General features: G+C 36.6%; 1 protein-coding gene across 4 annotated transcripts in view; it reads left to right on the forward strand.

Annotated features, from left to right (window-relative positions):
* Positions 1-25,555, forward strand: part of neur (E3 ubiquitin-protein ligase neur) — a 32,496-nt gene that overhangs the window by 4,374 nt on the left and 2,567 nt on the right. The window contains exons 2-5 of one of the 4 annotated variants that reach the window (XM_066394899.1): positions 12,610-12,927; positions 23,674-23,846; positions 24,305-24,663; positions 24,904-25,163. In XM_066394899.1, coding sequence (XP_066250996.1) covers positions 12,792-12,927; positions 23,674-23,846; positions 24,305-24,663; positions 24,904-25,163 — 928 coding nt within the window. In that variant the 5' untranslated portion in view covers positions 12,610-12,791. Of the gene's footprint in view, positions 1-12,609; positions 12,928-19,262; positions 19,514-23,486; positions 23,508-23,673; positions 23,847-24,304; positions 24,664-24,903; positions 25,164-25,555 lie in introns of those variants that run through there. The other 3 variants (XM_066394901.1, XM_066394902.1, XM_066394900.1) reach the window with 3 other exon arrangements.

Genomic DNA, 25,555 nt, shown 5'->3' on the forward strand with positions numbered 1-25,555 from the left:
TTCTGCCTTTGGAATCAATGTTTTACGTAACTAATGAAACTTTAAGTTCAGTTTGGGGGATATAGACTTTCATATTACCGTTTACTAAGGAAGTCAAGTTTTTCGTTGAAAAATGGTATTTTTGAAAAAGCTTTTCTTCGATTTACACGGGGCTTTGCACGCCTTCTTAGGACTTCCAGATAGTGGTAGTTTGGTGAAATTTCAAGATATATGTTTGGTGTCCTTGCTTGAAGGGAAATACTTTATGGAGTTTCATGGCAGTTCTCACCAGAAAGGTAGAGTTTGTGTTCAGCTACATCTACTAAGCGGTATTTTAGTGCCGAAACTTTGAATGTTGATTTCGCCTTTGCCCAAAATCAAAGTGCAAGACAGTCAGCAAAACACGTTTTGTATTGCACACCTTTAGCACCAGGGTCCGAAAGGGTGGCAGTCCATGCACACCTTTACATCATCACACAGAATAATACAGTATCAAATATTTTAATATCACAAAGGTAGTGAAATTGTTTGCGGACCCTTCTTATTAAGGTTGTTTGCCTCAGTCTGTATGTACGTGTGGGGAGGATCCGCACGTGCAGCTGGCGCTTCAGACACGTGGCCTTGTTACCACCGCATCGCAATGCTCCCGTTAAACCAGTGGCAGAGAACTTGATTCAACTTTTATTTCTTAATTTTGCTTAATTGCTCGAGATTAATTAGTTATGGGCGTTCTTACAAACCACTCAATTCAAAGTCATTGTAATAAATTAGATCGAGGTGCGATGAGAATGAGGGACGCATGAGGGTAGAAGGTTCTACCTACGCCTCTGGGGACTAATATCGTCCCATAATAACTCCAGACGATTCATTAGATACGTCGCCGTTGGAGCGGCTCAAATTGCATTTTTCCACACGGAAGGAATCAGCATACACCCCCTATTATTCTCAATATACTTCCTAGAGGACTCCTCATCCCCTATTTAATTTTAGAATCCCGGTTGCGTGCTTTTTGCAAAAACTATTTGGTATTCATCTAAAAATACTGTTAATCAACTAGCCAACTGCAGTTTCCATTGAAGGAAAAAAGGAAATGTGTTAGATGAAAGAGGGGGTAAAAAGCTTTTAAACCAGAACAAACATCGAAATAGGAAGGTAAATAATGGCATACGCAACGATTGTCGTCTATGTTTGCCTTGGTTTTATATCACATGTCAAGGGGCAAGATGCCACTTTATACCTATAAGGAAACATCTTGCGTCTACAAAAATCCAACAAATGGGCGTTAAAATCATAGAAGGTATAATAAACAATAACTTTGTACACACTAATAATCCGAACAATAGCGTCATGATCAAGTCATGATCATTAGTAACTTGGGTGTTAACCAAACTACAAGAAAAGCGACTAATAGCTATTCAGCTAACATAAGTAATTGAAATCTTCTTCAATGAGAAACAATAGAAGAAAGGTATTCTTCTTGATAATGGCTAGCACGTGGATATGGACATATCAATGGATTTCGGTATTAAAGAAGACACGAGCATTGGAAGGATTTAAATGATTGAGTTAAATTGCGATTTAAATCAATTTTGATGCTGAAATTTCAATTTTTATTTAAGTTAAATTTAATTATTCAAATTTAATTTAAAAAGAGGTTTTCCAAGCATTTGGAGGGATTGTCGAAGCTTATGTTAATAAATTTATTTAGAAACAAATTGTGAATATCGAACATGTTTCATTTATTGCTCAATAGGAAAGAAATTTCTTTGCTGAAAGTTTTCCGTGGATTGAGAAAAAGTCTCCTAAAAGAAATGTTTGGGTGTCTCCGTTAAATTCTTCTCTAATGTTTTTTCTTTCTTTTCATTTATAGAGAATCTTGCTTCAAGGGCAATTGACTCCCGTCTTTTAGGATCGGTCGTTTTGTTATTGGCGGAGACATTTACGAAGGCTTACGAACCAATTGATTTTGAAGTTATTTGTCAATTCTTCCTTTTGCATCTGGGTGGTAGAGTTCCGCCATTGATTATCACGTGAGATTTTAGTTTTGAAAGTCTGTTAATTCTTACCAAATTGGTAATTAATTGTCTAAAAATCAAGTTGAGTAATTAAAACCCAAATTTCTTCAATATACAGAGTGTCCCATAAATGGCGGAATACCTTCGCACTACGTCCTGAAAGATCCTCCAAGGAATGCGAAAAAAATACAAAAAAAAAATCTTGGAGGCCCTATTTTTCAGATATAAGGGTGGAAAGTTGAATATGTAACTTTTTTGTTGTACGATATTTTGCTTAATAGTTAATGTTTTATTTAATATTTTATAATATTAATTTATATGAAGAATTTTGGAGATTGCTTTCGATTTTTCAAGGGAATTTCTAGATTTTTAGTATATTTATTTGAGATCCAATAGGTCCTTGAAAGTTGTTCTTACACTTTTTAAAAAGATTGAGGTTACTAAGTTATTATCCACACCATATGTAAACGCCAGTAAGAATGACTTTCGTTTCTAAGTATACCTGAATGAATGTCGCATTTGACCAATGCTATCGTCTGCCATAAATCGGAAATGTGTTTTCACCCCTAGTACGCTTTGAATAAGAAAACAATTTTCTTGAAAGGTGAGTGAAATCAGGACATATTGTCTACATCGCCCTCTTATAGAATTTCGAAATCGGAAATGCACCCCTTCATTTTATCCGCTTTAAGTTTTTGTCACCTGGACACCATCAGAATGTTCTCTCATATGGTAGGGGTGGTTTAATAATAATTCAAATAAGGGTAGCTTTCGCTGATATTTTGGTCTTACTTTCGGTTTCCCCCTGATTATTGGCAGATGCGTTTTCTCCCTTTTATGCGTTATTTATTAGAACCAGTCTGGTAGTATTTAGCCCTCATTAGTGTGCTTCGGTTCTCACACCAATAACCATTTAATTCATTGCGATTAAGGTCACATTTTTGTGTCACCATTGTAAATGGACGGACTTACATAAATTAATTCCGTATCCTGTGCACCACAAATGAGAAGCATGAAAGAAGTCTTTACCTACATGGATGACACTAGACGAAGATGGAAACCTGTTTCCAAGATTAGATAAGAGAGACAAAAAGTTGATTTTTGTCCGAACTTGGTTAAAGTAATAGATAATTATTTCCTCCACTTTCGAGAGTTTTAAAAAGCTCATTTTCAATTAGAAAGGAAAGTTATTTAAAATTTGCACTTTTCTCACCCAGCTGGTGTGAATTTGCACCTGGCAGATACCTACATAAATCCGACTCCGTGTGTTTTAACATTTCATGCACTTATGTTCCATCACTATAGTCACTAAGCTTTTATCAGGCCAATCAAAAATTAGGTAAATTGATTCAAAACCTCATCCCCAGATGCGGGTGAAAAAATCTTCACCCGCATTTACATTCTTAGCGGGTTGAAAAACTTGATAACTCGAGACAGTAACAAAGGTACAAAGCCATTATTTTTCAGTGGAGGCAAGCATATGCTTTTTACGTCTGTCGCCCCATCCGTATGTCGATATCGTCACCTGTTAGGTTATGGTACCCCTGTGGGAGACTTTCTTATGGTGGGGTTGGTGAAGATTGCATGCACCAATAAGGAAAATTTTATTACCCAAAGTTGGGTGTTCAATATATGATTTTTAAGCAGCTTGACTTGTTGACTTGTATGAAATTCAACCTGAAATCAAGTCAAAAAATAAAAAAATCATTCAAATCACTCTAGTCACTGATACGTTGAAAAAATTAGTTTAGACAATTGCAGGTTTCTAAATATAAAAAAATTCTCTTCGGAAAAAGCTAGGAAAAATTGAAATTCTATTTTGGATAATTTCGGGCCTCCCATGTTCTCAAATCATGTGTGATTGTTCAAAAGGGTTTTAATGGAAGCTATTTTTAATTCAGTTTAATATTCATATTTCGCTCGGTTTCCAAAACCTTATAATTAAAAAAAAGGCAGCTGAACGTCGAGGATTAGTTTAGGTTATCAGAAGGATCAATGAAACGTGAATGAACCCCCTGAGAACAAATGAATGAGCAAAGCAATTCGCTATTTCAAATGGTAGTTCATCGTAAAAACTGATTTCATGCACTTAAAAAAAATAAACACATTTTTAAGAAACAAAAAATATATATAATTCAAATTTCTTGTTAATGAAAGAAAATTTCAGGGAACAGGAATCCAATTGGCCAAACCTTAAACAATCTATTTTTTCCTAAGTTAAAATTGTAAATTTTTGACCTCTTGAAGAAGAAGTTCTAAAGAATAGAACCTTTTAGACAATAATCTAAATTATTGAAGCCTCAATTCGTGTTTAAAACTAGGGCATGAAACTGGATCCTAATTCCTGAATGTTTATTCTCGAAAACATCCAAATATACCCCAACCAAAATGGACGTTCAAGGCTTTTTTTATCAGAAATATAGTGCGATGTAAAATGATGTAAAATTCGCAAAAGTTTTCTCAAATTTTGATTTAAAATCGTTAATTTTCGAGCTGTTATTACTGATTACTACGTGTATGAGCATATGTTGGTGCTGGCATGCTGTTTCGAGTTGTAAAATTCTTAATTTCCAGAAGACAGGCAACAGGTGTATTGGTGTAATTAAAGTGCGCCGATACAAAGTGATATCTAGGTTCATTTCAACTTTTTTTTGATAAACATTGTTATGACAATAAGAAACCAAACAAGAATTGCTTTTATACCACAATACCATGAACTTAAGTTCTGCCATTCTTGGAATATAAACATCTTCAATTTGTGTATTTTCTTTATATTTTTATGTTTATATGTTGTATGTTTTGTATTTTTTTTCTCTATTATCCTTCCAATGTTCGTAAAAATATTTAATATCATAGTGCGAGTCTAACGTGAACTAACCGATTTTCATTTCCTTACCAGCCAAGAATACCTAATAATAAATTGCACCAATATGTTTATAGGTAACAAATACCCGTATTTAAAATATTACGGCATTTCCGGAATTTATTCTGTGCAGGATGAGACCCACTTATTTACCTAATAATAAGATAAAAGCGACAAGACATGCAGTTATTTATAACGTTTGGTGTGAAGAAATGTGCAAATACGAGTCATTTACCTTTCAATCTCTTAATGGCGTGATAAGACATAGCGATGGCACAGATTGCACAGATGAATGAAAAATTGCTATATACATACATAGGTACAAGTGGAGGCGAGCGATAAAAGTAGTGCTACTAGTACGTGTAATGCTGTATGCAATAGTTTTTTGGACCCATAAGTCCTTCTTGGAAACTCCTGGCATTTTTGCCAGCAAGATAATGTTCATGGATATAGAGAAATTAGGCTAAGTAGAGGGCTTAAATAAAGCAAATGACCCGTTTTATAGAAAGGAATAGGTTTTTTGTTAAGAATTTTGGGAATTAAGGTTAAGCCAGTGGTGGTTATATAGGGTGTTAGTAAATAAGTGCGAAAGATTTTAATGGGTAATTGCTGAGGTTTTTTTAAGTAAAAAGTTCATATAAACGCAAGTCCGAAAACGATTAGTTTCTAGGATAGAGATTGTTAAAGTTAAGTCATGGTTCATGCATGATGGGGCACTAGCCCATTTTAGTATCAATGTTCGCCGTCACTTAGATACAGTATATCCCAATTATTGGATAGGTCGGGGAGGCACTCAACCTTGTTCTGCCCGTTCACCAGATTTAAATTCTTTAGATTTTTGTATCTGAGGTTTTCTCAAGTCTTTAGTTTACACAACTCCCGTGGAACACATTGAAGATTTAAGAAATCGAATTGTGGCAGGCCGTGATAGAATAAGGAATACATCAGGATTATTTCAACAAATATGCCAGTCAATTAAGCGAAGAGTAGACTCTTGTATTACGGTCAAGGGCAGTCATTTTCAACATTTATTATAATTATACTTAGTTTTAAAATAATTTTTGTCTTTTTTATTAACAATTAATGGAACATTTGAAAAAAATTGTTGATGTACCGTTTTTTCTTTAAAAAGATATGGCATGGCCATACAAGAATTTTAACACTCTGTATCTTGAAAATTAAGCGTTTTCGGACCTAGGTTTATATGAACTTTTTTACTTAAAAAAACCTCAGCAATCATCCATTAAAATATTTCTGACTTATTTGCTAATACCCTATATACAGTGGCGGCCAACAAATTAAAAACGATACAATTTTCAATATTTTATGTTATAATACGTATGGTATATTTTCTATTTATACATAAATATTGTTATCACTTCATTTTAAGTCTGAATATGTAAAAAGACATAGAATTGAAAAATGTTTTGTATCCTATATATAAACAATTTATAAATATCTTGGACAACTAAATAAAAACGATTTATTTTTTACCTGTATTTTAGCCATATTTGTCGAATGCAATGTGTAGAAGGTATTTATTATTTAGTTGGTGTCTTGGCTTAGTAGTACATGATTCAAAGAAAACATACGTTATGGGAAAAAAGAAAAATTGTGATTCTGAAAAAAGGCAAATAATTTTAAATTTGATTCGAGAAGGCCATTCTTATAGTAAAGTTGCATCACTTCTAAAGTGTTCCAAGTTTATGGTGTATAATGCTATTAAACATTATAAAACCCATGGTACTGTTAAAAATGTTCCTAGGAAAAAAAGGCCTAGAATAACAACGAAAAGAGAAGACCAAATTGTGGTACGTATGGCGAAAAAGTCGCCCCATTTAACAGCAGTAGATATTAGACGTGAAATGTATGCAGAAAACGATCCAAAGCCATCAGTAAGAACGATTCGTCGCCGCCTTAATGAGTTTCAACTATTTGGAAGAGTTTCCAGAAAGAAGCCCCTTGTCTCAAAAAAGAATCGTCAAATCCGATTGCAGTTCGCACGCGACCATTCGAGTTGGACACTTGCTCAATGGAAAAATATACTTTGGTCGGACGAAACAAAGCTTAATCGCATTGGATCAGATGGTCGTACGTACGTACGAAGGCCACCTAATGAAGAATATAATCCACGATACACAAAATTGACTGTTAAACATGGGGGTGGTTCGATCATGATGTGGGGCTGCATGTCATGGTATGGAGTTGGACCAATCTATAAAATAGATGGAATTATGAATCAAGAGAAATACAAATATATATTAGAAAATGTGATGCTGCCATATGCAGAAGAAAAATTGCCCGTTACCTGGAAATATCAGCAAGACAATGACCCTAAACATACGGCACGGTCAGTAAGAAGGTGGTTTGAGCAAAACGTGGTTGATGTAATTGAATGGCCCTCATGTAGTCCAGACCTTAACCCTATAGAAAATCTGTGGAATGATCTTAAAAAAATGATTCAGCCAAAACAATTAAAAAATATGGACGAGTTAGTGAAAGGTATTCAAGAAGCTTGGTATTCCATCCCAGTCAGTCGTTGTCAAAATCTAATTGAGTCTATGCAAAGAAGATGTCTAGCAGTGATAGAAGCTAAAGGCTATCCTACCAAATATTAACTTTTTTATTGTAAAAATTAAAATATAGAAATCGTTTTTAATTTGTTGTCCATTGGTTTTTTGAAAACAAAATAAATTTTGTTAAATTCTTTTATAAATAACGTTTGTTTTGGGGTAAAATGTGTTGTACATATCTAACCTTTATAAATAAATATCATATGTAAAATTACAAAATGTAGTTTTCCAGGTAAATTAAATTTTGGATCGTTTTTAAATAGGTGGCCGCCACTGTATGTATATCAATTCAAAAAGCTCTTAAACCTTTTTATAATATTGGGATTTTTGGATGGAAGTATCCTTTTTCGGTACATATAATATGATGTTTTTTTTGTTTTTATTAGATTTTTCTGCCGTCCCCTCACTATTAATTTTCCTTCAAAATTTGGCAACTTTTTTCTAGCGGAAAGCACAATTCACTGACGAAATCCTTTTTGGTTCCCAGGCCCTTTTTCCTTTAAAATGTACCTAACAATCAGCTGATGCACGTGTGCCTTCTTAAGAAATACCTTTAGGACCTGGCGTACTTTTCTTGACGCGGTATATTGGTTTGATAGAATGGATTTGTTTTCTGAAAGAAGTCACCTGATAATAGTAAAGGTGCGTGCAGGGATTTTTTATTTTTAAAGGTCCGCAGGCACATGATCCCTGGCGGGGGTGCATTGATAACAATACGCAAGATGTCCGTTTGTGTTTGATTTGTCATGGGCTTCTGGGTTGGTTCCGAGAAGAAGAAATGGCGGGACGTAGTGGTATATTTGCACTAGAAGATAAAATCATTTAAAAAAAGGCTGCAACAGCCAACACACATAAAATCGAACATCCCTTCAGTTCACCTGTTCGATCTAAATTTTTCTCTGGTCAGGATGAACACAGGTGAACCCCGCTTTAAGAAACGTAAGGCAAGGTGTTGCGGTGTGGCGATCAGCTGCTCGCCACTCTTAAAACATCTTAAGATCAAATGGCCCACATGCTGGCAGATGCCCAGTAACGAGTCTAATTCTTATTATACTTATTAGCTCCCTTTGCAAAGTTGCAGGGAATGTATTAAAACCTGCTATGTTCAATTAAAGGTGGATTTCAAAAAAAACTCCCAACAAGATTGATGATTTTAGCAACAGAAGACTGTTTATCTGCCTAAATATTTATAGTCGATGCAAGAAATTTTGCCTTGAGGCCCATACGAATCTAAACATTCTGGAAATAAACCAGTCAATATTTTGTTTACAAGATCCGAACCACTTTTATATTGTTTTAATTGTTGTTTCACGGCCTGAATTTATAAACCAACTTGGTTTCCGTGATTTCACAAGAATTTTTTATAAAAATAAACTCTGAAATTCTGAGAATTTCGAAACTAAGAGGCTTTCAGTTGGAATTAAATTGCTCTGCACATACGAAAAGCAAATAGAGCCCTTCTATCGTTAGCCCTCAACTTCCCACGCTCTTATTAGATTACAGATGTTACACTCAACCGTATTACTACTGTAGAATGGCGAAAATCGTAACCCGTTCGGCTGGCTTACAGATAATTTCTGCGAATTAACGTAAATGCTTCTGATTGATACGCCCCCGACTTTAAAGCATTCAAATTACCAAATTTTCATGACATAGCTGAAACTTACCACCTCTTTCGCAATGAAAAACAGCGACGTAGCATATTTTTCAATCGTTAATTGAAACGTAAAGGTTTCAGCAATTTCTAAAAAATGTTCTAAATGCAGCGAAAATGCAGTGTAATTTAGAGACATCATTTTATGGCAAATTCGGATTAATTGGTGACCCATTTTGATGACTTAAAACTCATAAATTAACGAAGCAGTTGGAAAATTTTATGATAAATTTCAAAAATCAAAAGAAACTCCGCGGAAAAATTGTGTTATTAACCTTTCGCTCATACAGGAAGCAACACATCCAGTAGAGAAATTTATTTTTCCTTCTATTTGTGATTAACAAGCTCTCAAAATTGCAACAGAATTTCAAACCTGAAAGGTTTTTGGCTGAAGATAAATTGCTCCTACACATACCAAAAGCAAATAGAGAAATAGGGCCCTTCTATGTATAGATCTCAACTTCCCACGCCGTCGAACCACAGCTGATACATCCAACGGCATTAAAGTACACGAATGACGAAAATCACAAACAAAATCCCCAATCAGCTGGCGCATGAATAAAATCATATGATGGGAATTGGGCAACTCCTTTATCCAACTTTACGTAAATTTAGTCCTTATGTAAGAGAAGTTAAAGCTTACAATTGAACGGAATGGTGCAAATGCAGGTAAATTTTCCTCGTCTCAAATTTAAAGGGACCAAGTTTCTTTTGAGATGCAAAGGAATAAGGTACTGGGATTTTAAAAGACCTTTAACTATTTCTGTGATATTTTTCGGCACTTTAGGTACATACCTTTAAATTTTGCATTTTTAGCGTTTACGCAGCAGTAGGTAGGAAATTTGCAAGTAAATCGCTTTGAGACAATTCCATTGATTGCAGTTGATTAATGCGAATAGATAGGAAATGAAATTGAGCGTAAATAGCTACAAATAATGCAGCTAATTGGAGAAATTAAGAAAAAACCATTGAATTTGGCGTTAAAATGTAAGTCAAAGCCAGCATATGGAATCAATGGTTAAAAAATCGTTATTTTTGGACAGAATTACTCTAAAATCACTTTCTGCTGATGCGTAACTGTCCCTGCTTAGTCTGTGTCCTTTCTCTAACTAAATTTAAATGATAAAGTTAGAGAAAAGGCTCCAATGATTTTCATTTCCATTTATGCCATTTATGCTCAATTTCATTCTCTATCTGTAATAACCAATCGCACTCGGCAGAATAACCTCGTAGCAGTTTGCTCGCAAACTTTCATTTTGCGTGCATTTAAACTTACTTCTGCGTAAAAGCTAAAAATCGTAAACTGGAACTAGTTCTCCATGAAAATAGCTTTTCTTTTCAATAAATATATCTTGTGCGATATAGTGTTACCTGTAGTAAAATTAAAACAGTAGGTCTTTTTAGTCCTTGAAGAATGGGCAATTACGGACCAGCTGACGCAATTTGACCGTAACCGTAAAACAGATGTTTTAGGGTAAAACCATACTTATTCGTATTCCATGGAAGTATTACCGGGCATTACTTTCAGCTTGGTGTTTCGGCCAAATCTTTATTGAGGCGGATGTTTCGCATTTTGGTTAAAATGTACTACATGCATATCGAGACGAAATTGAAAATTAGATCCACATGTGGTTTTCGAACGCCCGAAATAGGTTAAATAAGCTATTTAAGTCAAAACTGATGCGTGTCTCTGATCAAAATTCGGTAATGAGGAATCTGACATGCGAGCCATGGAATTTTCTCTTGTTGAGAACAGTTAAAGTGACTACAAACTGGCCTATAATCACAACTGTTCGGTGTTTATTAATGATGCTGAGAAATAACACAGGAGATTAGTTTTGTAAAAGGTGAGAGATTGATGTAAAGTTGAGGTTAAAGGTGTTGGTATGTTGGTGGTTAGAAGATGCCTAATGACCTACGCAGTTGCAACTTAAGTTTTAATTATTGCTTTGAAATTTTAGTGTAAAATTGGATAATTCCATTCTCTGAAGACCAACCTAAAGAAAGTGCGTTCACAATAAGTCAATTACAATAAATTTTGAAAAAATTACAAAAAAAATGTGAAATCAGAATTTTAAAAAAATTACAGTCACCAAAAAAGTGTGCTATCACAATAAATTTTAAAAAATCCCCAAAACCAATTACTAGTTTCAAAATACAAGGTAAAATTTAAATTCTATTGACAAATCCGTCAGTACACTTCTAGAAATATTTATTGCATAATTAAATTGCAATGACAACGACAACAACGAGAATATATTTTTTGTAAGAATTAAGAATTACTTCAGCAAGAGAAACACAGGACCTATGTAGAATTGGGACACATCGCAGGTTCTGAAATTTCAACGCGACATGAATTCTAATAGCTTATCCTCGTTTGTTCTTTTACTTTATTACTTGAAAATCTAGATTTTTGTATTATAAAACTTACATTATATGAGAGAGAAGACAGGGAATTGTTTTGTTACCAAAGTCGTGTACGTTTTTACATTGCCTCTTTTAATACTTTTAAGGGTTTTCCGATATTTTTTAAAGTTTAACATTAATTGTCTTTAAATAAAAATGAATTTCTTTCATAAAGTCTGTAATTCAAACATTCGAAACTCAAAGCGTTCAAATCCACTATCCTGTATATTATCGGACTCCCTATACGTTCTAATGATATTACATTGTCCTTACCAATGTTTTACAAGAATTGCCCTTATTTTTGCCTTTTAAGTCAAGTGTCTTTGCCGGACCCGGTAGGGTCCGAATTTTGATTTTTTTTAAAATGCAGCACCCTGTATATTTTGATATTGTTAACTTAACTCCGAAATACGTATGTGGGCTTTCTGCCATTTAACCGTCTTAACATCTACCGTTTCTAAGATCTCTACGCTTCCCATTATTATGTGAGACTCCCTGTATACACTAGTTATTTACCTAATTAGTGCGGAAAGTGATACTCGATTGCTAACCAAAGGCCACTTTACGTCGTTGGGTCCATGCAATCAGCGTGGGAAAGACACTTTGGTCCGTGTTCGATACAATATTTTTCTTACGAGAGAATCTGTGTTAACTTTGTTGCCTTCTGTAGGTTCAACTAAGTAGTAGGATGCCCCAATGTCATTACCCGCATGTGTGCGGCATAAACACGGGCTTGTCAGTAGCCACTGCTCGACAATCCATGCAGGAAATTTTTTTACCGCACGCGTGTGATAAAGTGCTAATTTGAGCTCGCAAATGCGTGCGGTAAAGGAAGTAGGGAAATTTACTTACGTGCGTGTGAAGTATTGATGTCATGGCTTGTTACCGTACGAACTATGAACGTTCCAGAATCCTCTGGTAATTTTCCTTATAAAAATCAAAAATGACCAAAAAATAATCTTTCTAGAAACCTATCAGGCCGTATCACATCTGCTTTTCACAACCTTCTGCCGGTGTGATAACAGTTGGCATGTGCCTCGCTCCTCATTGGTCAGAGGCGCGTGCCGACATCTGCCCTCCTCTCCACTATTATCGACTTGGACTCTTTTACTACTACAGAGTGCGTCACAACTTCACTCAGTTCGAGTCTCTACAGCGGACTGCAAAGTTTCGTGCTCGCTCCGCTTCGCATCGGCGTACTTCGTGAAAGTTTTGTACTTGAACATCATCAGTACTCGCGTTTGTTACTTTGTGACTTTGATCAGTGGTGGATTTTGGCGAATTTATTCGGAGACTCATTTATGGGTGTGAAAAACGGGGAAGCTTGCCAGCAGTGTCAAGCAGAAACCAGGACCTGTAAGGACAGTAAGAGTAGTGGATTTTCGCCCTTGAAGAAGATGAAGGTGCTGAAGAAGATCAAGAAGAAGATGGGGATAGGTGTGTATCGATCGTAGATTGCAGGGTTTTGCATGATTTATTCAATTTACTAGTAGACTTTGTTGTTTTCATACCTAAAAAGTGTTGCGCGGTCGGGCAAAATTACGACCATAAGTATTTGCACTCGTTTTAATTTAATCAAAGAAATAGTTTCCACTTTAAGTTAAATTTTTGCCATTTGCCATTGAGACGCCACATATACAAACTGCCCCAGTATACGGGGTGTCCCAATTGTTAATAGCAGTTAAAAATGACAATAGCCACAATAGCGTAATTTGATATGCTTATAGGAGGGAATGCGAGTCGCTGTTAGGCAAATCACCCTTCAGTTCGAGCCTTAGTTGCTACACACCCCAACCCCCAAATTTCATACGAAACTGCCTAATTCCTTACACAGGATGTCCGGGAAGTGCACGTATACATTTTAAGAGGTGATTCCTTAGGTCGAAATAAGAATCACAGTTCCTATGGTCAGTTCCGAGGGAAGTCGAGGCCTGATTGAACATGATGCCGCATAAATAATATTTTCTAAATGTATTTTTACGTCAAGACGATCCCCTGGCGAAACCCCGTTGGGTCAACTGTTTCCGAGAGAATCGCGATTAAATTCGCGAGAGAATTTGAGGTAATTTCTTAAAAGTATGGCAGTCAGTAGCATTCGAGATATTTAGAAATAACAATTCATGGAAAGGTATTGTCAAAGGGCTTAAGCTCCTTTAAAACTCATTTTCCATCTCATATCAATAGAGACTTTTTTCTTGCTCCAACTTAAGTAATTACCATTTAAAGTATAGGCATGTTATTCTCGAGAATCCTGTATAAGGAATGGGACAGTTTGATATTGACCTCACATCTCAAACATGAATTACGGTGAATTTTAAATTATTTTAATGTTTTTTAATAATTTTTAATTTTCTAAATCCTTCAAAATTTCTCTAGAGAATACCAATGATTTAATAACTGATTCTAGTCGACTTTGTCCTCATATTTTTAATCTATAAAATTCAGCGATCTTCCATTTTAAGTTCGGATGCATCTGTTTAAGATGATTTTCCGACATAATTAGTAATTTCTTCAGAGCTTCGCTTTAGAGTACACAGATTTGCGAACGTGTCAATTCGATCTATGAGAATATTTTTCCTGATAGATTCGTGATTTTAATTTCTTCAAATGTTCGTTCTTCTATAAAAATCCAGCTTTTCCTGATGGTGCAAAATTCCCTTTAAGGATTCAACTCATTTTATGATTGGATCAAGTCGATTCTTTAAAGTTGGACTACCTTTTCATTTTTGTAAATCTTTGTGAATTTTATCCATAAAATTCAGTCATTTTCTAGAGTGAATGCAAGCAAACTGTAAGGATGATTTTTAGTCTTTGCAAAAAATTAAAAATTTCCTCCAAATTGTCTTTTAGAGTGTCATTGAGTGAAGACACTCAAAATTTGATGCTTTTCCATTTTTATTTTAACTGGAAGCTGTTAACCAATGCTTTCACAAAAACTAATTAATTCGACACACAGGTGTCCAGTTGCTTTGGACCAAAATCCCTCCTATCTAATATCTTATTACCTGTTTAATAAGCTGCCATTTTCTATTGTAACCAGTATAATTATTTTACTTGATTTAATTCGAAAGTGTTTTATAATAAATAACTTTTTTAGGTCAATTAGAGTAGACTAGGGCAAATATTAACGTAAAACCGTTAATCTCATTATTAATATTAATTAAAACAAATTAAATAAATTATCCGAACGTGTTGACATTAACGCCTAATCATAGGCCACTTAACAATTAAACCTCGACCAACATGGATACTTATCGCACGACTTTCTGGTGGAATTATACCATAATAAGTAGCGAATAACTGAATACATTGTTAACGTGTGACCATAAAGAATGAGACACGAAGATGAATTAATGTAAGAGAAAGAGAAGAAATCTGGCTTTCATGTCCATAACGCCGAGATGGTTCTTTGTGTGAAAAAGGCATCTTCTCACGGTCTTGCTCGGCCTCGTGTGGACGATTCATGGACCAATCATTACGAGTTTTATTAATCATCATCATCGAAAAGTCAGGCGGAAGCCGATAAGTCGGAATATCCAATAAGAGCTGGTCTATTTTTAAGAAAATCAATATAGTAGGACTTTCAAGGGCTACGAACAATACATTATGCATAGGTCTTCAATCCAGGTCAAATGTGTCAATAGGTCTTTAAACTTTGAAATAAACAATTCAATTTACTAATAATTGTTTTAATTGTAATTTAACAGGCGAATTTATATTAAGTGGAAGGAATGAAAAATTTGCGTTTTCAGGAAATGGTTTTGCCTGGTAGTCAGAAATAAATCCAACTATGAAATGTTACGCATTAGAAACACCCATCAGTCTCCGGAAAGATTACTGTTAACTAGAAAAACCAGCATGAATTTAGGAAGTAATAGGTGTGAATTAACCAGAGCAATAGTGCTTGCTTTACTCATTAGTTTGTTATGGGTGAGCGGTAATTATGTAATGGAAAGCCGAAAACGTCGAAAATCAATAGAATCAGTGTTATCAAACCCTAAAGAACAATATCTAATTTTGTCTTCTCAAATTCGCATTTACTACCACTATTCACATGAGCTTCTGACTCAAAGCAAAAATTAACTATACGTAGCATGTAACCATCTTTATTTGACACACGTTCTTAAATGAAATAACATTATTAAAGAAGGTATAACGTACATGCCAACTGCATCTAAAGGTTATTTTAGTGCCTGGGGTAACAGCACCAATGCCCTAGCTTTCTCCGTCTAAGCTCATATAATAGAAAAAGAGGGCTATATAATTCGGGATAGCTGGTTCCGGATGATTTCTTGACATTTGCACAGTGGTGGCAAATGAAAGTTTTAATAGTAAAATTAGCAATTTCTTGTATACAATAAGTCCCGGAATTTTAATTTCTTACAGAGGAAAATGTGATTCGATAAAGAAATAGACATTTTTTCTTCAGGTGAATGAATGTAATATTTGCTCCCAGCAACATTTGAGGGCTAGTAAAAGTGGCGCTTGACAATGAAAAATTTCTCATACCACGTGATGACTACCAAAGTAGATGCGTGCATCCATACGTTCAAGAATAATTACCATACCAAACGTGGGTTTTGGGTAAACATAATAGTCATTAATGGGCACTACCTTAATTTTTATTTACATAAGTATTTTGCTTCTTGTTATGTGTGATTTTCCCACGTTTGGCCCTTGAATATAATACGAATTTAATTAGTGGTTATTGCCTTTGCTGTAACCGCCTCGATTTCTCGAGGTTCTGACAGTGTTCTATGGGTTTATCCCCTTTGCATCTGGCTGTACTGATAAGAATAAGTGCATGTTTTCTCAGGTGTCATTGGAAGTATAATAAGTTTGGTGTTTTGATTTCAATTTATGGTCTATGAAATATTTATTATCGTATAAAAAGGCTAACGACAAACTAAGCCCTTCAACACCATAGTGCCTATTATAGAAATAAATAGGTTTTTCATGACTTATTACGGTCATTTTCTTTGGGGAATACGACAGAAAAATAGGGCTTCTAGAACCGTTAGATTCTCTGGCCCTCCCAAATTTAAGGGCCTTCATAAATATGGGGAGTTTTGGTACAGGGCTAAAACACTCTTACATTCTTATTTTAATTTTCCCCCTTTTTCTGCGTAATAGAATTTCAATTCCTGTTTGCCGTGCTATTTTCAATGGTATTTTCTGTATTAAAACACTTGCATGTTTTCATAGTCTTACACCGTAAACCTTCTAAATACCGCAACATGGCAAAAACACCCCTAGATTAACAAATAGGGGACTTTCTCTAGGACAGATGCAAGAGATATCTCGGGAGATTTTCCGTCCTAGACAGATGTCTCTAATGCGAAGTTCTTCACCACCCTATAGGAAAGCTCCAAGTTATTTTCGGTTCAATGGGGACACATCAGCTGGGGTATTTTCCTTTAAAGTGAATTTGCTGTTTCATAGCCTTGGGAGTTTTAACAATTTGTGGATAATAAATAAGGGTCTGCCAAAGGGTAAAGGTCGCGTTTCTACAAATCGAAATGAACACCGTAAAGGAGTGTAGGCCAGGCAAAAAGTGAAACCCCGCTTGTATTTATTAGTATTGCTTGCCCAGTGACGTAGGGAAGACCCATTTTATATTAGAAAAAAATCATATTACAAGATTCTCAGTAAAGACATCCCACGTCACTCCCCCGACTCTGAAGAGATCCGCTCTTCATCATTGTCTGGTTCCTCGCGAATGAGTTCCACCTCTTTTAGGTAAACAGCACTATGAACACAAGACGAGTGTTTATTTAAATAATACAGAGTGCATGTGAAAATCTTTGCGCCGACTATGGCCGGCACCAACATTGTTTCCTTACGTAACGACACGACTTAAAGCCGCTTTAGTGGAAGATGCTCACCAGCCGCAGTATACCGTGGGAAATAAGTGAACGCCGTGTTCCTGCTACGTCACAAAGAATCGACAAGCTTCTCAGAGCTTCATGACTATACTTACGAGGTGTATTTACTTAATTCTGTAAGCCAATTTCGAAGAGCGAAACTCGGGCCGCCGCATGAGACTATTCACATTACCATACATATTACCATTTTCGTTTTACTGTTTTTCTCGGCCACATAACACAAAATTAACTAATAAGCAGTCTTCAGCCAAACTCCTCTTCAGCAGCTACCCTATCAGGGTTGTAATTCCTATGTATTCTTTTATTCTCTTATTAGATATTAGTGGCCCTTCGAGTCCGACATTTGCTTGAAACCTGCACAGTCTTCAAATGAGTGAGATCTAGAAGAAAGGTGGCTGAAAGATGATTTTTTCCAGGATTTGTCGCTTCTGAGGAATGTCCCTTCAGTTTTTTAATTAGTTCAAGTTAGTTAATTAATTCCTTCAGGTTTTTGCGGGAACTTTTTTTTAATGTGAACCAGTCAGACACACTGGATTCCGTTTAAGTAAAAATTGTCACTTTTTGGAAACACCTTGTAACTTTTTTATTTGTTGAAAAATCGAAAATCGAGGAAAATCACAAGTGATATTTCAATGACAATTCTGAAATAACCGTAGCTGCCAAATGCAGTGGATTAAAAATTGGAAATTTTGCCTAGTACTGAGAAAATGCTTTTTTCACTTCATTCCCAAATTGACTAACGCTCGCTAATGATTCCAGAAGACACGGACTTTCAGAATACTTTTCGTTTATAAAAATCAGCCAAAGCGTTTTCCAAATACGAATTTGCTAAGGTTAATGAAAAATGTGCCGTTTCGGCTATTTTTATGCGCAGTTTACTTTATTTTTCCACATTCCCTGAACATTCCTCAATTATCTTGTTGTTTCAACCGACTCTGGATCTTCTCTTGCCACTGCAATAAATTAAACCTCTTTCAGATTTTTGTGTGCTCAGCAGAATTTCTTGCTTCAATTAATTCTTGATCGCTCTTCTGTGCGATATCACATGACAATCCCTATTGATTTTTTCTTGATTTCCACAAGTCCTTAAATTTCATCATAGAAACACGTTCGTCTCAGGTGTCTCCTAAACTTTTCAAAGATTCAAACATTTTTCGCTGCGATTCAGATTCTGATAATTTTAGAAACTTTAACTTGGACCTGAGTGAAAGTTATGTAAAAATCACGTAAGAGCTAACCAGAACTAACCTGAACTAACCAGAGCTAAGCTGACTGATGAACAGTTAAAAGTATAATTTTTGAAATGTATTAAGTTGATGTCAAGACTCACAATACAGGGAACGTTCATGGAAAGACTCGTGGAGAACTCATGGAATTTAATTAATGGTTCCCACTTTTCTACACAATATTCGAAAGTGGGCCAGACCAGAGGCGTAGAGAGTAATAGGGTCGAAAGTTTGGTCTACACTCCGATTTACATTATAAAGCTGTATGATCCACTTACTATCTAAATGACACTCCCTCGTAACGCCTAGATTCGTTGGCATTGTTATAAGCTATTAATTAAGCTTCTTCGCTGATGATCAATTAACGTCACGAGTTTCAAGAAAGCGCAGCATTCTTAAACTTTTCAAAAAGGGAAAGGTGGGTTTCATGTATATTTCGAGCTTCTCCAGCCAGTCGTATTTTCGTCCTGGATCGCTGCATTTACATTCCATGCAAACACTCTTATAATGTCAAGGCATTTAATTGCTCATTGCATCCAGTCAGAAATATTCCAACATGTGTGCGCTCCCCGAGGCAGGCATAGGGGATTTTCCATTTAGCTTCACATTTCCAACGACTTAATTTAGATTTTCATCCCTCCCGCGTGGGTTTACACGTGGGGGGTTTAAGCTCAATCGGGCTGAGGCTCATTCTCCCGAAATGAATGTTTCAAGCGCATTATTCGAATTCGATTAAATGGAAAACATTTCTCATTTTGAGTGCGTTTTAATTACCCAGACCAATTTCCGCAACGATGTATAGGAAGTTGAGATTGACTATAACTTTATATGTAAAAGGACGATAATTACCGGTTAATTACTCGAAGCGGCAGCTTGTTGCGATTTAAATACGTGGGAGAAACGCTCTATCCGGTAAGTCTTGTGTTTGTCAATAGACGGAAGCCGTAATGCGCACCAATTACTTATCTTTGTTTGCTGAATTAGTTAGCGAGCTTCTTTTTTCATGTCCGTTAAGTAACTGTGTAGGCAGCGTTCGGTATGGCCTGGTAAAACGTGGTTTTCCTTTAGATGCGTTCTATATTTGGTCGAGGAAAATTCTTGTAGTGTCCCATCGCTCGGGGTTCAATCTGTTGTGGCGCGAAAGTCATCAAAACCGGCACTCAATTTCGTTGGGCAATGCGCCCTTATCATCCAGAATTTCATTTCCATTTCAAATATTTATAAACATCTCTTCACCTCTCTAATTTCAATATATTTCAAATTTTCCTCTTCTCCACCCTCATTCGTCATTCCCTAGTCGAAACAACGATTATGTTAATCATTTGAAGACCCAAAGTAGTCAAAAGGAACTTTCTGTGAGTATAAGGATTTCTAGGTAAATATTAATTTTAATGAGCATAGTTATAGATAGCAGACATTGAATAAAGAGTAGTCTTTATAACATTAAATCAGGTGAAGTACCACTTGTCTTAAATATTTTAAACCTTTGACTTTGATGTCTTAAATTATCTTAAATCTTGTCAAGAATATTCACTTTTCACATGGGATTGGGCCTTTGGACATTTGTTCAAACCTCTGTACCCAATTCCTAAAATTGGATGTTCGGAAAATACTGATTAGTGCCACCATCACCAGTTGGAATGCAACCGTGACTACCTTAATTTTTATTGCCGTTTTAATTTCCCTTAACGAAATCTAATATTGATCAAAGTGCCCAATATGGAATCTTTTTTAAGTGCTTAATCAGGTGCTTTCTTAGGACACCTGACGAGAAACCTATATTAGCTTGAAATGTAATCTTTTAATGCCTGCCCAAAATTGCAAATATCCAGCTTTGAATTGAGCAATTGAACGCACCCTTTCATGTAAATTCTTCTGGGTGAGACTCCTGTCCCAAATAACTTAACTCCCCCTTTAGTTGATCCCCGTTCAAAGTGGAAACAATTTATTGACCATTTGTAGAAGGTCCCTCAGTGGCCATCAGGAATTTTTAGTTCGGTTCGTGTCTACCACAGCACATGGGTCATTCACTGAAAAGTGGCCAATGTGCAACACTTACAGTGGGGTGAAATCCTACACAGTCTGCTGAAAGACTGTAGTTAGACATGCACGTGGTCATAGACCGGAAACCGGATATAAGGTATAGAAGTTCGCTTTTACCCCTGAATTGGTGGCTTGTAAAATCCTTGTCGGTGTTCTCGACATCCTTTGTTCTATGTGCTTAAGGTTTCCTTCATTCATTCACACCGGTTCTTTTGCAATTTCATCTCTGGTTCTACCGATTAGTTACAACTATAATTCACTAGCAATTAATATCAATCCGAGTTGCCCAACGACGGCTTTCAAAACCTGACCGGATCGGACCCCCATTAAGTGAAATTAATAAAATTTATCTTCACGATAACTCGAGACTGATTGGCTTAAATTCTAATTCTTAACGCGTGATTTAACCGAACACGAACCTGAGATTACGGTCCAATTTATTTTAGAAGAGGTCTTTTCCCACGCCGCGAAATATCCTGATTACATGGCGAGATCGTTCTCAGAAAATATCTCTTTTCGGGTCCATTTATCGAAATCGCAACCAACGGTTTTATACACAAATTGGGACGTTCTATACTAATCATTTTTTGCCCAATCTATTAATTTCTCCATCCCATAGAAACCCATATAATCGCAAGTCAGTGATGGCGGCTTTCAGCAATTTGCCACGGGGTTTCAAGAGTACATTCAAGATCTCTCTTTTATTCTATAAAAGAAGTTACGCTTCACGATGGTTGGTGTTCATTCATAAAGCTACAATACCCACCGGTTCTGTGCTCAGCTGACTGTAATTTTTCACGTCTCGTTACCCTTCCTTGGCTTTTTAGTTCCTTCAAGCAGGGAATTGGTGGAATTTTGTTGTCTTTGAGCGAAGAGAGAGTATATTGAAGAGTACTCTAGTTTTAACGTTAGGCCTATATAAATCAACTCTCTTTTATCCATGGTACTGGTCAAACCTGATTAAAACCTGGCATAAGGCGGCGAAACTAGTTAAAACCCCATTACAAATTTTGCCCCTCAAATTAAACTGAATTCCGACAATTGCCAGGGCTGATATGGGGTAAATGCTCTCAAGAATTTCGCATTATTTAACGCTGGACGTTTTATGAACATTCCATGTCGGGTTTTCTTAACATAAAGCGGTTTAAACATAGTCAAGTTGAAATACTATTTATCTATATCATCCATTGAGAGCCCTTCAGATTTCCATGCACTGTGAGCCCTCAGAAGGCCGTTTTAACATTCGTAGAATAATGTATTCACTATGTTTAAGAGGCTAGAACTCTACTTCAAACACTCCTATCCTTCTGTACATTTAATGGAACACCCTATATATTATGCGATATTTTGAGTTTTCCACCCTTAAGATTATAGAAATTTGTGGATATCTTTATCATATTTCGCATAATTTGCTCCATGTAACCATGACTTCAAAATTTTAGAAAATGTTTTGCTCTCTCTGGTACGTTAGAACTCCATTTGTTGGTATCGCCCTTATGGGGGGCCAGGTCGGACGACGACCCAGGGCGACAGACCAGGAAGAGCGACTTTCCTTCTTTCGACAGCGAAGAGAATTTTCCTGGTCGGTGGTTTTCCTTGGGGGTAGAGGGGCGGTGATTTAACATTTTCCCCAAGCCTCCAGACTGTCCAGGCCAGCCCTGCCACTTGTTCAAATAGAACACCCCGTTTACTATTTACTCATTAATGTCAATTTACCCATAGAAATCCCTATACATATCTCTTAGTTTTTAAGGAATGTGAGGGGAATGAGCAAGTTTTTAACGCTTTTTATTAGAATTTTTTAACTTGTTTCTCTCCAAGTTTTGAAAAATTGATTTTTCCCCTGAGGCACTGTATATTACTGAATACTATAAACTTATCCATCGCAAGGAATAATTCTTCGATAAATTTTCCTATTTTATCTTTGCCCATTTTATCAATTTTTTTAAAATATATTTTTGCTCATTTTAAGACTAGAATTCTTTACTTTTTCATTTAGACCACCCCGTATATTATGCGATTTTGTGAATTCGCTAGTAATTTGTAAGTCAAGGTAAACTTCAGGGCCATGCCAACCGCAGTATACCACACATGCCGTCTTTAGCAATTACTGAGATAACAGATGTTTAAAAATTTTGAGACGTTAACAGAAATGCCTCGCAAAAGTCGCCCAAGGGAGTGCTGAGTCTCACTAAATAACATCAGAACTAAAGTGAGAGTGCATTCGCAGGGCCGGCCTTAGCAAACTTGGGACCCTGGGTGAAATTTTTAATCAATCCTCCCTTCCCAGGAAAACCACCGACCAGGAAAGTCCGTCGGCCTTCCTGGTCTGCCGCCCTGGGTCGTTGCCTAACCTCTACCCCCCCATGAGGCCGGCACTGTGCATTCGTTGAAAAGCCAAATATTAGCCTTCAGTCAGAATTTTGCGGTTGCATGAAGGTTTGCATTTGCGAATTGTTATGAAGTGTGTAAATATTTCCATCAAAACCAAACGTTATGGGAACTGCATAAATTTGAACCTTGCAGCACATCCTGTGAAACTCGAATATGGATCAAGGAATGTTCACATTTGTGAAAATGACGAAGCGAAAAATATTTGTGGAAATATCTGGAATTAGATCTAAATATTGGCACAAACACCCTATAAAACCTCTTGGTGAAATTTGACTTGCAGCAAAACACTCATCATGCTTCGCATATAGTCATTTTTGCACATATTGCATATAGGCCTAAGGGCCGTGGTATCCACCAGGTGTTTGAAAATCCGGTGCATATACGAGGGGTGCCGAAGCAACAGCTGGCACTTCTTTGTTCCAAGTTGGGGTGGAAGCACTGTGCATGCATCACTATCAGGTAAAATAAGGTGAGCCAGATACAGAGGGGGAATATACGACTCACTTTTTTCTCTGCTGTTTTCCTCGTAGACCCGGGGGATCTCACGACCTTTGAGAATTTAGATATAGCAATTTTTTTCTCTAAAAGGAAGTGTTTTTATGCAGTATTATAAAATAGGTGTTCTTTTGTTACAGCCTCAAGATCTTCCTCTCATTACCATAGTACCAACAACTTACCTCCGCTCTTGTTCCACAATGTTCATGGTGAAAATATGAGGATATCGAGAGATGGCACTGTGGCCAAGAGAGTTGAGAGTTTCTGCAAAGGGATAGCCTTCAGCAGTCGACCAGTAAAAGTTAACGAAAAGGTAGGAATCCGGTTTACGTGTCAGTTAACAACCAGATGTTTTCCCCAACCCAAAACCCATTTTCGTGCCAATAGCAATTTTTCCCACTTTAGCATCATCTCGCATTAAAATCTTGGAAAAAAATTTCTGAAAATTGCAAATGGTGGTGTTCCGCGAGGTGTATATTTTGATGCATTTTTACATGTTCTTAATATATCTAGTACATTTCCGCCAGTGGTTTGCCCCTCAGTATTCATTCCAGTCCGAATCCTGTTCAGAATGGCCTATTGTGTATGAATATTTCTCCGTATCGCGTAATACAGGCTCATTATATAATCTCCAAATATACGCGCCGAATTTGAAATTAGCTGCAATCAAAATTCACGAGTAGTAAAATCGTAATAATTGCACGAATTTCCTCACACATATTTACATTTAACACGTGCAAGAGACTATGATGTAACCCGCAATTATTTCAGGTCTGCCTAAAATTTCTGGAAATATCCAACAACTGGAGCGGCGTCATACGATTCGGTTTCACATCGAACGATCCCACCGGCCTAAGATACAGTCTGCCTAAATACGCCTGTCCGGATTTAACCAACAAACCTGGATATTGGGCCAAAGCACTCCCGGAACGGTTTTGCAGTCAAAGCACTGTTCTCTTCTATTATGTCACCTCCACTGGGGACGTCCATTTCGGCATCAATGGAGAGGAAAAGGGCATATTCTTCGGGGGGGTTGAGACCAGGGGACCCGTGTGGGCTCTCATCGATGTTTATGGAAATTCTACTGCTGTGGAGTTTGTGGATATTAGGCATCAGTTGAACAATTCTAGGTAAGCTCCGTAAAATCCCAATAAATTATCAAATTAATTTGTTCTACAACCGTCAAATTTTCACAAGTTTTCGCGTTTCTCATGGCTGCACGTGCGAAATGACCATTCCGCACACGGTTGTCTTGAAGACATCAAAATGTCTTTGAATTTTAGTCTTCTAATATTTTATATCATACAGTACATCGAAAACTTTCTGGCAGTAAAAAAATATCTCTACTATAAACATTCAATTTACTTTAGGTCAAGTGTGGTGCCTTCGGTGAATGCAGCTGAAACCCCAGTGAGCGTTTCTCGTCCCCGAACCCCTGATCCAGTAGACAGAATCACTTATCCCATGCAACAGCTTCACATCCATCAAGTGGCCAATCAGAATCAAATTGCCAACCACGTGGCCCAGAGCCAAGACGTCACTTTGCCTCTCTTGAAGTACCAACCTCACGGAATCAACTATCAGGCAATGGCTTTGCACAGGACTAGAGGCAGGAATGTTAGGTTTTGCGGTAAGCAGAATTTTTTTCCAAAATGCTGCTTATCTGTTCCGTGAAAATAGATTAGTTTAGGTTAGCTCATGCCCAATCTAATTCAGGTTAGTTCACGCTCAGCGTAAATCGAGTTCCGCCTAAGTGCATGTCTCAAAAACTACGTTCTAGTACTACGTATAGGACCCACCAATTCGCCCTTTGAATAAGGTCTTTCCTTGTCTCTACCATGATGACTGAGCACTGGGTTGCGTGATTTAAGAGAACGCCAATTTGATCTCCTTTTTAGCGCTGAATAATACAGCGGAATGCAATTGCTACGATAAAGCGCTGCTGTTCCGTGAATGCGCCCATTTTTGACAACATTTCAATAGGATATTGAAAAATCACTGTTTCATTTTTATTTTTCCTTT

The sequence above is a fragment of the Euwallacea similis genome, chromosome 11, assembly GCF_039881205.1.
Source record: "Euwallacea similis isolate ESF13 chromosome 11, ESF131.1, whole genome shotgun sequence".
In the NCBI taxonomy this organism is placed as follows: Eukaryota; Metazoa; Arthropoda; class Insecta; order Coleoptera; family Curculionidae; genus Euwallacea; species Euwallacea similis.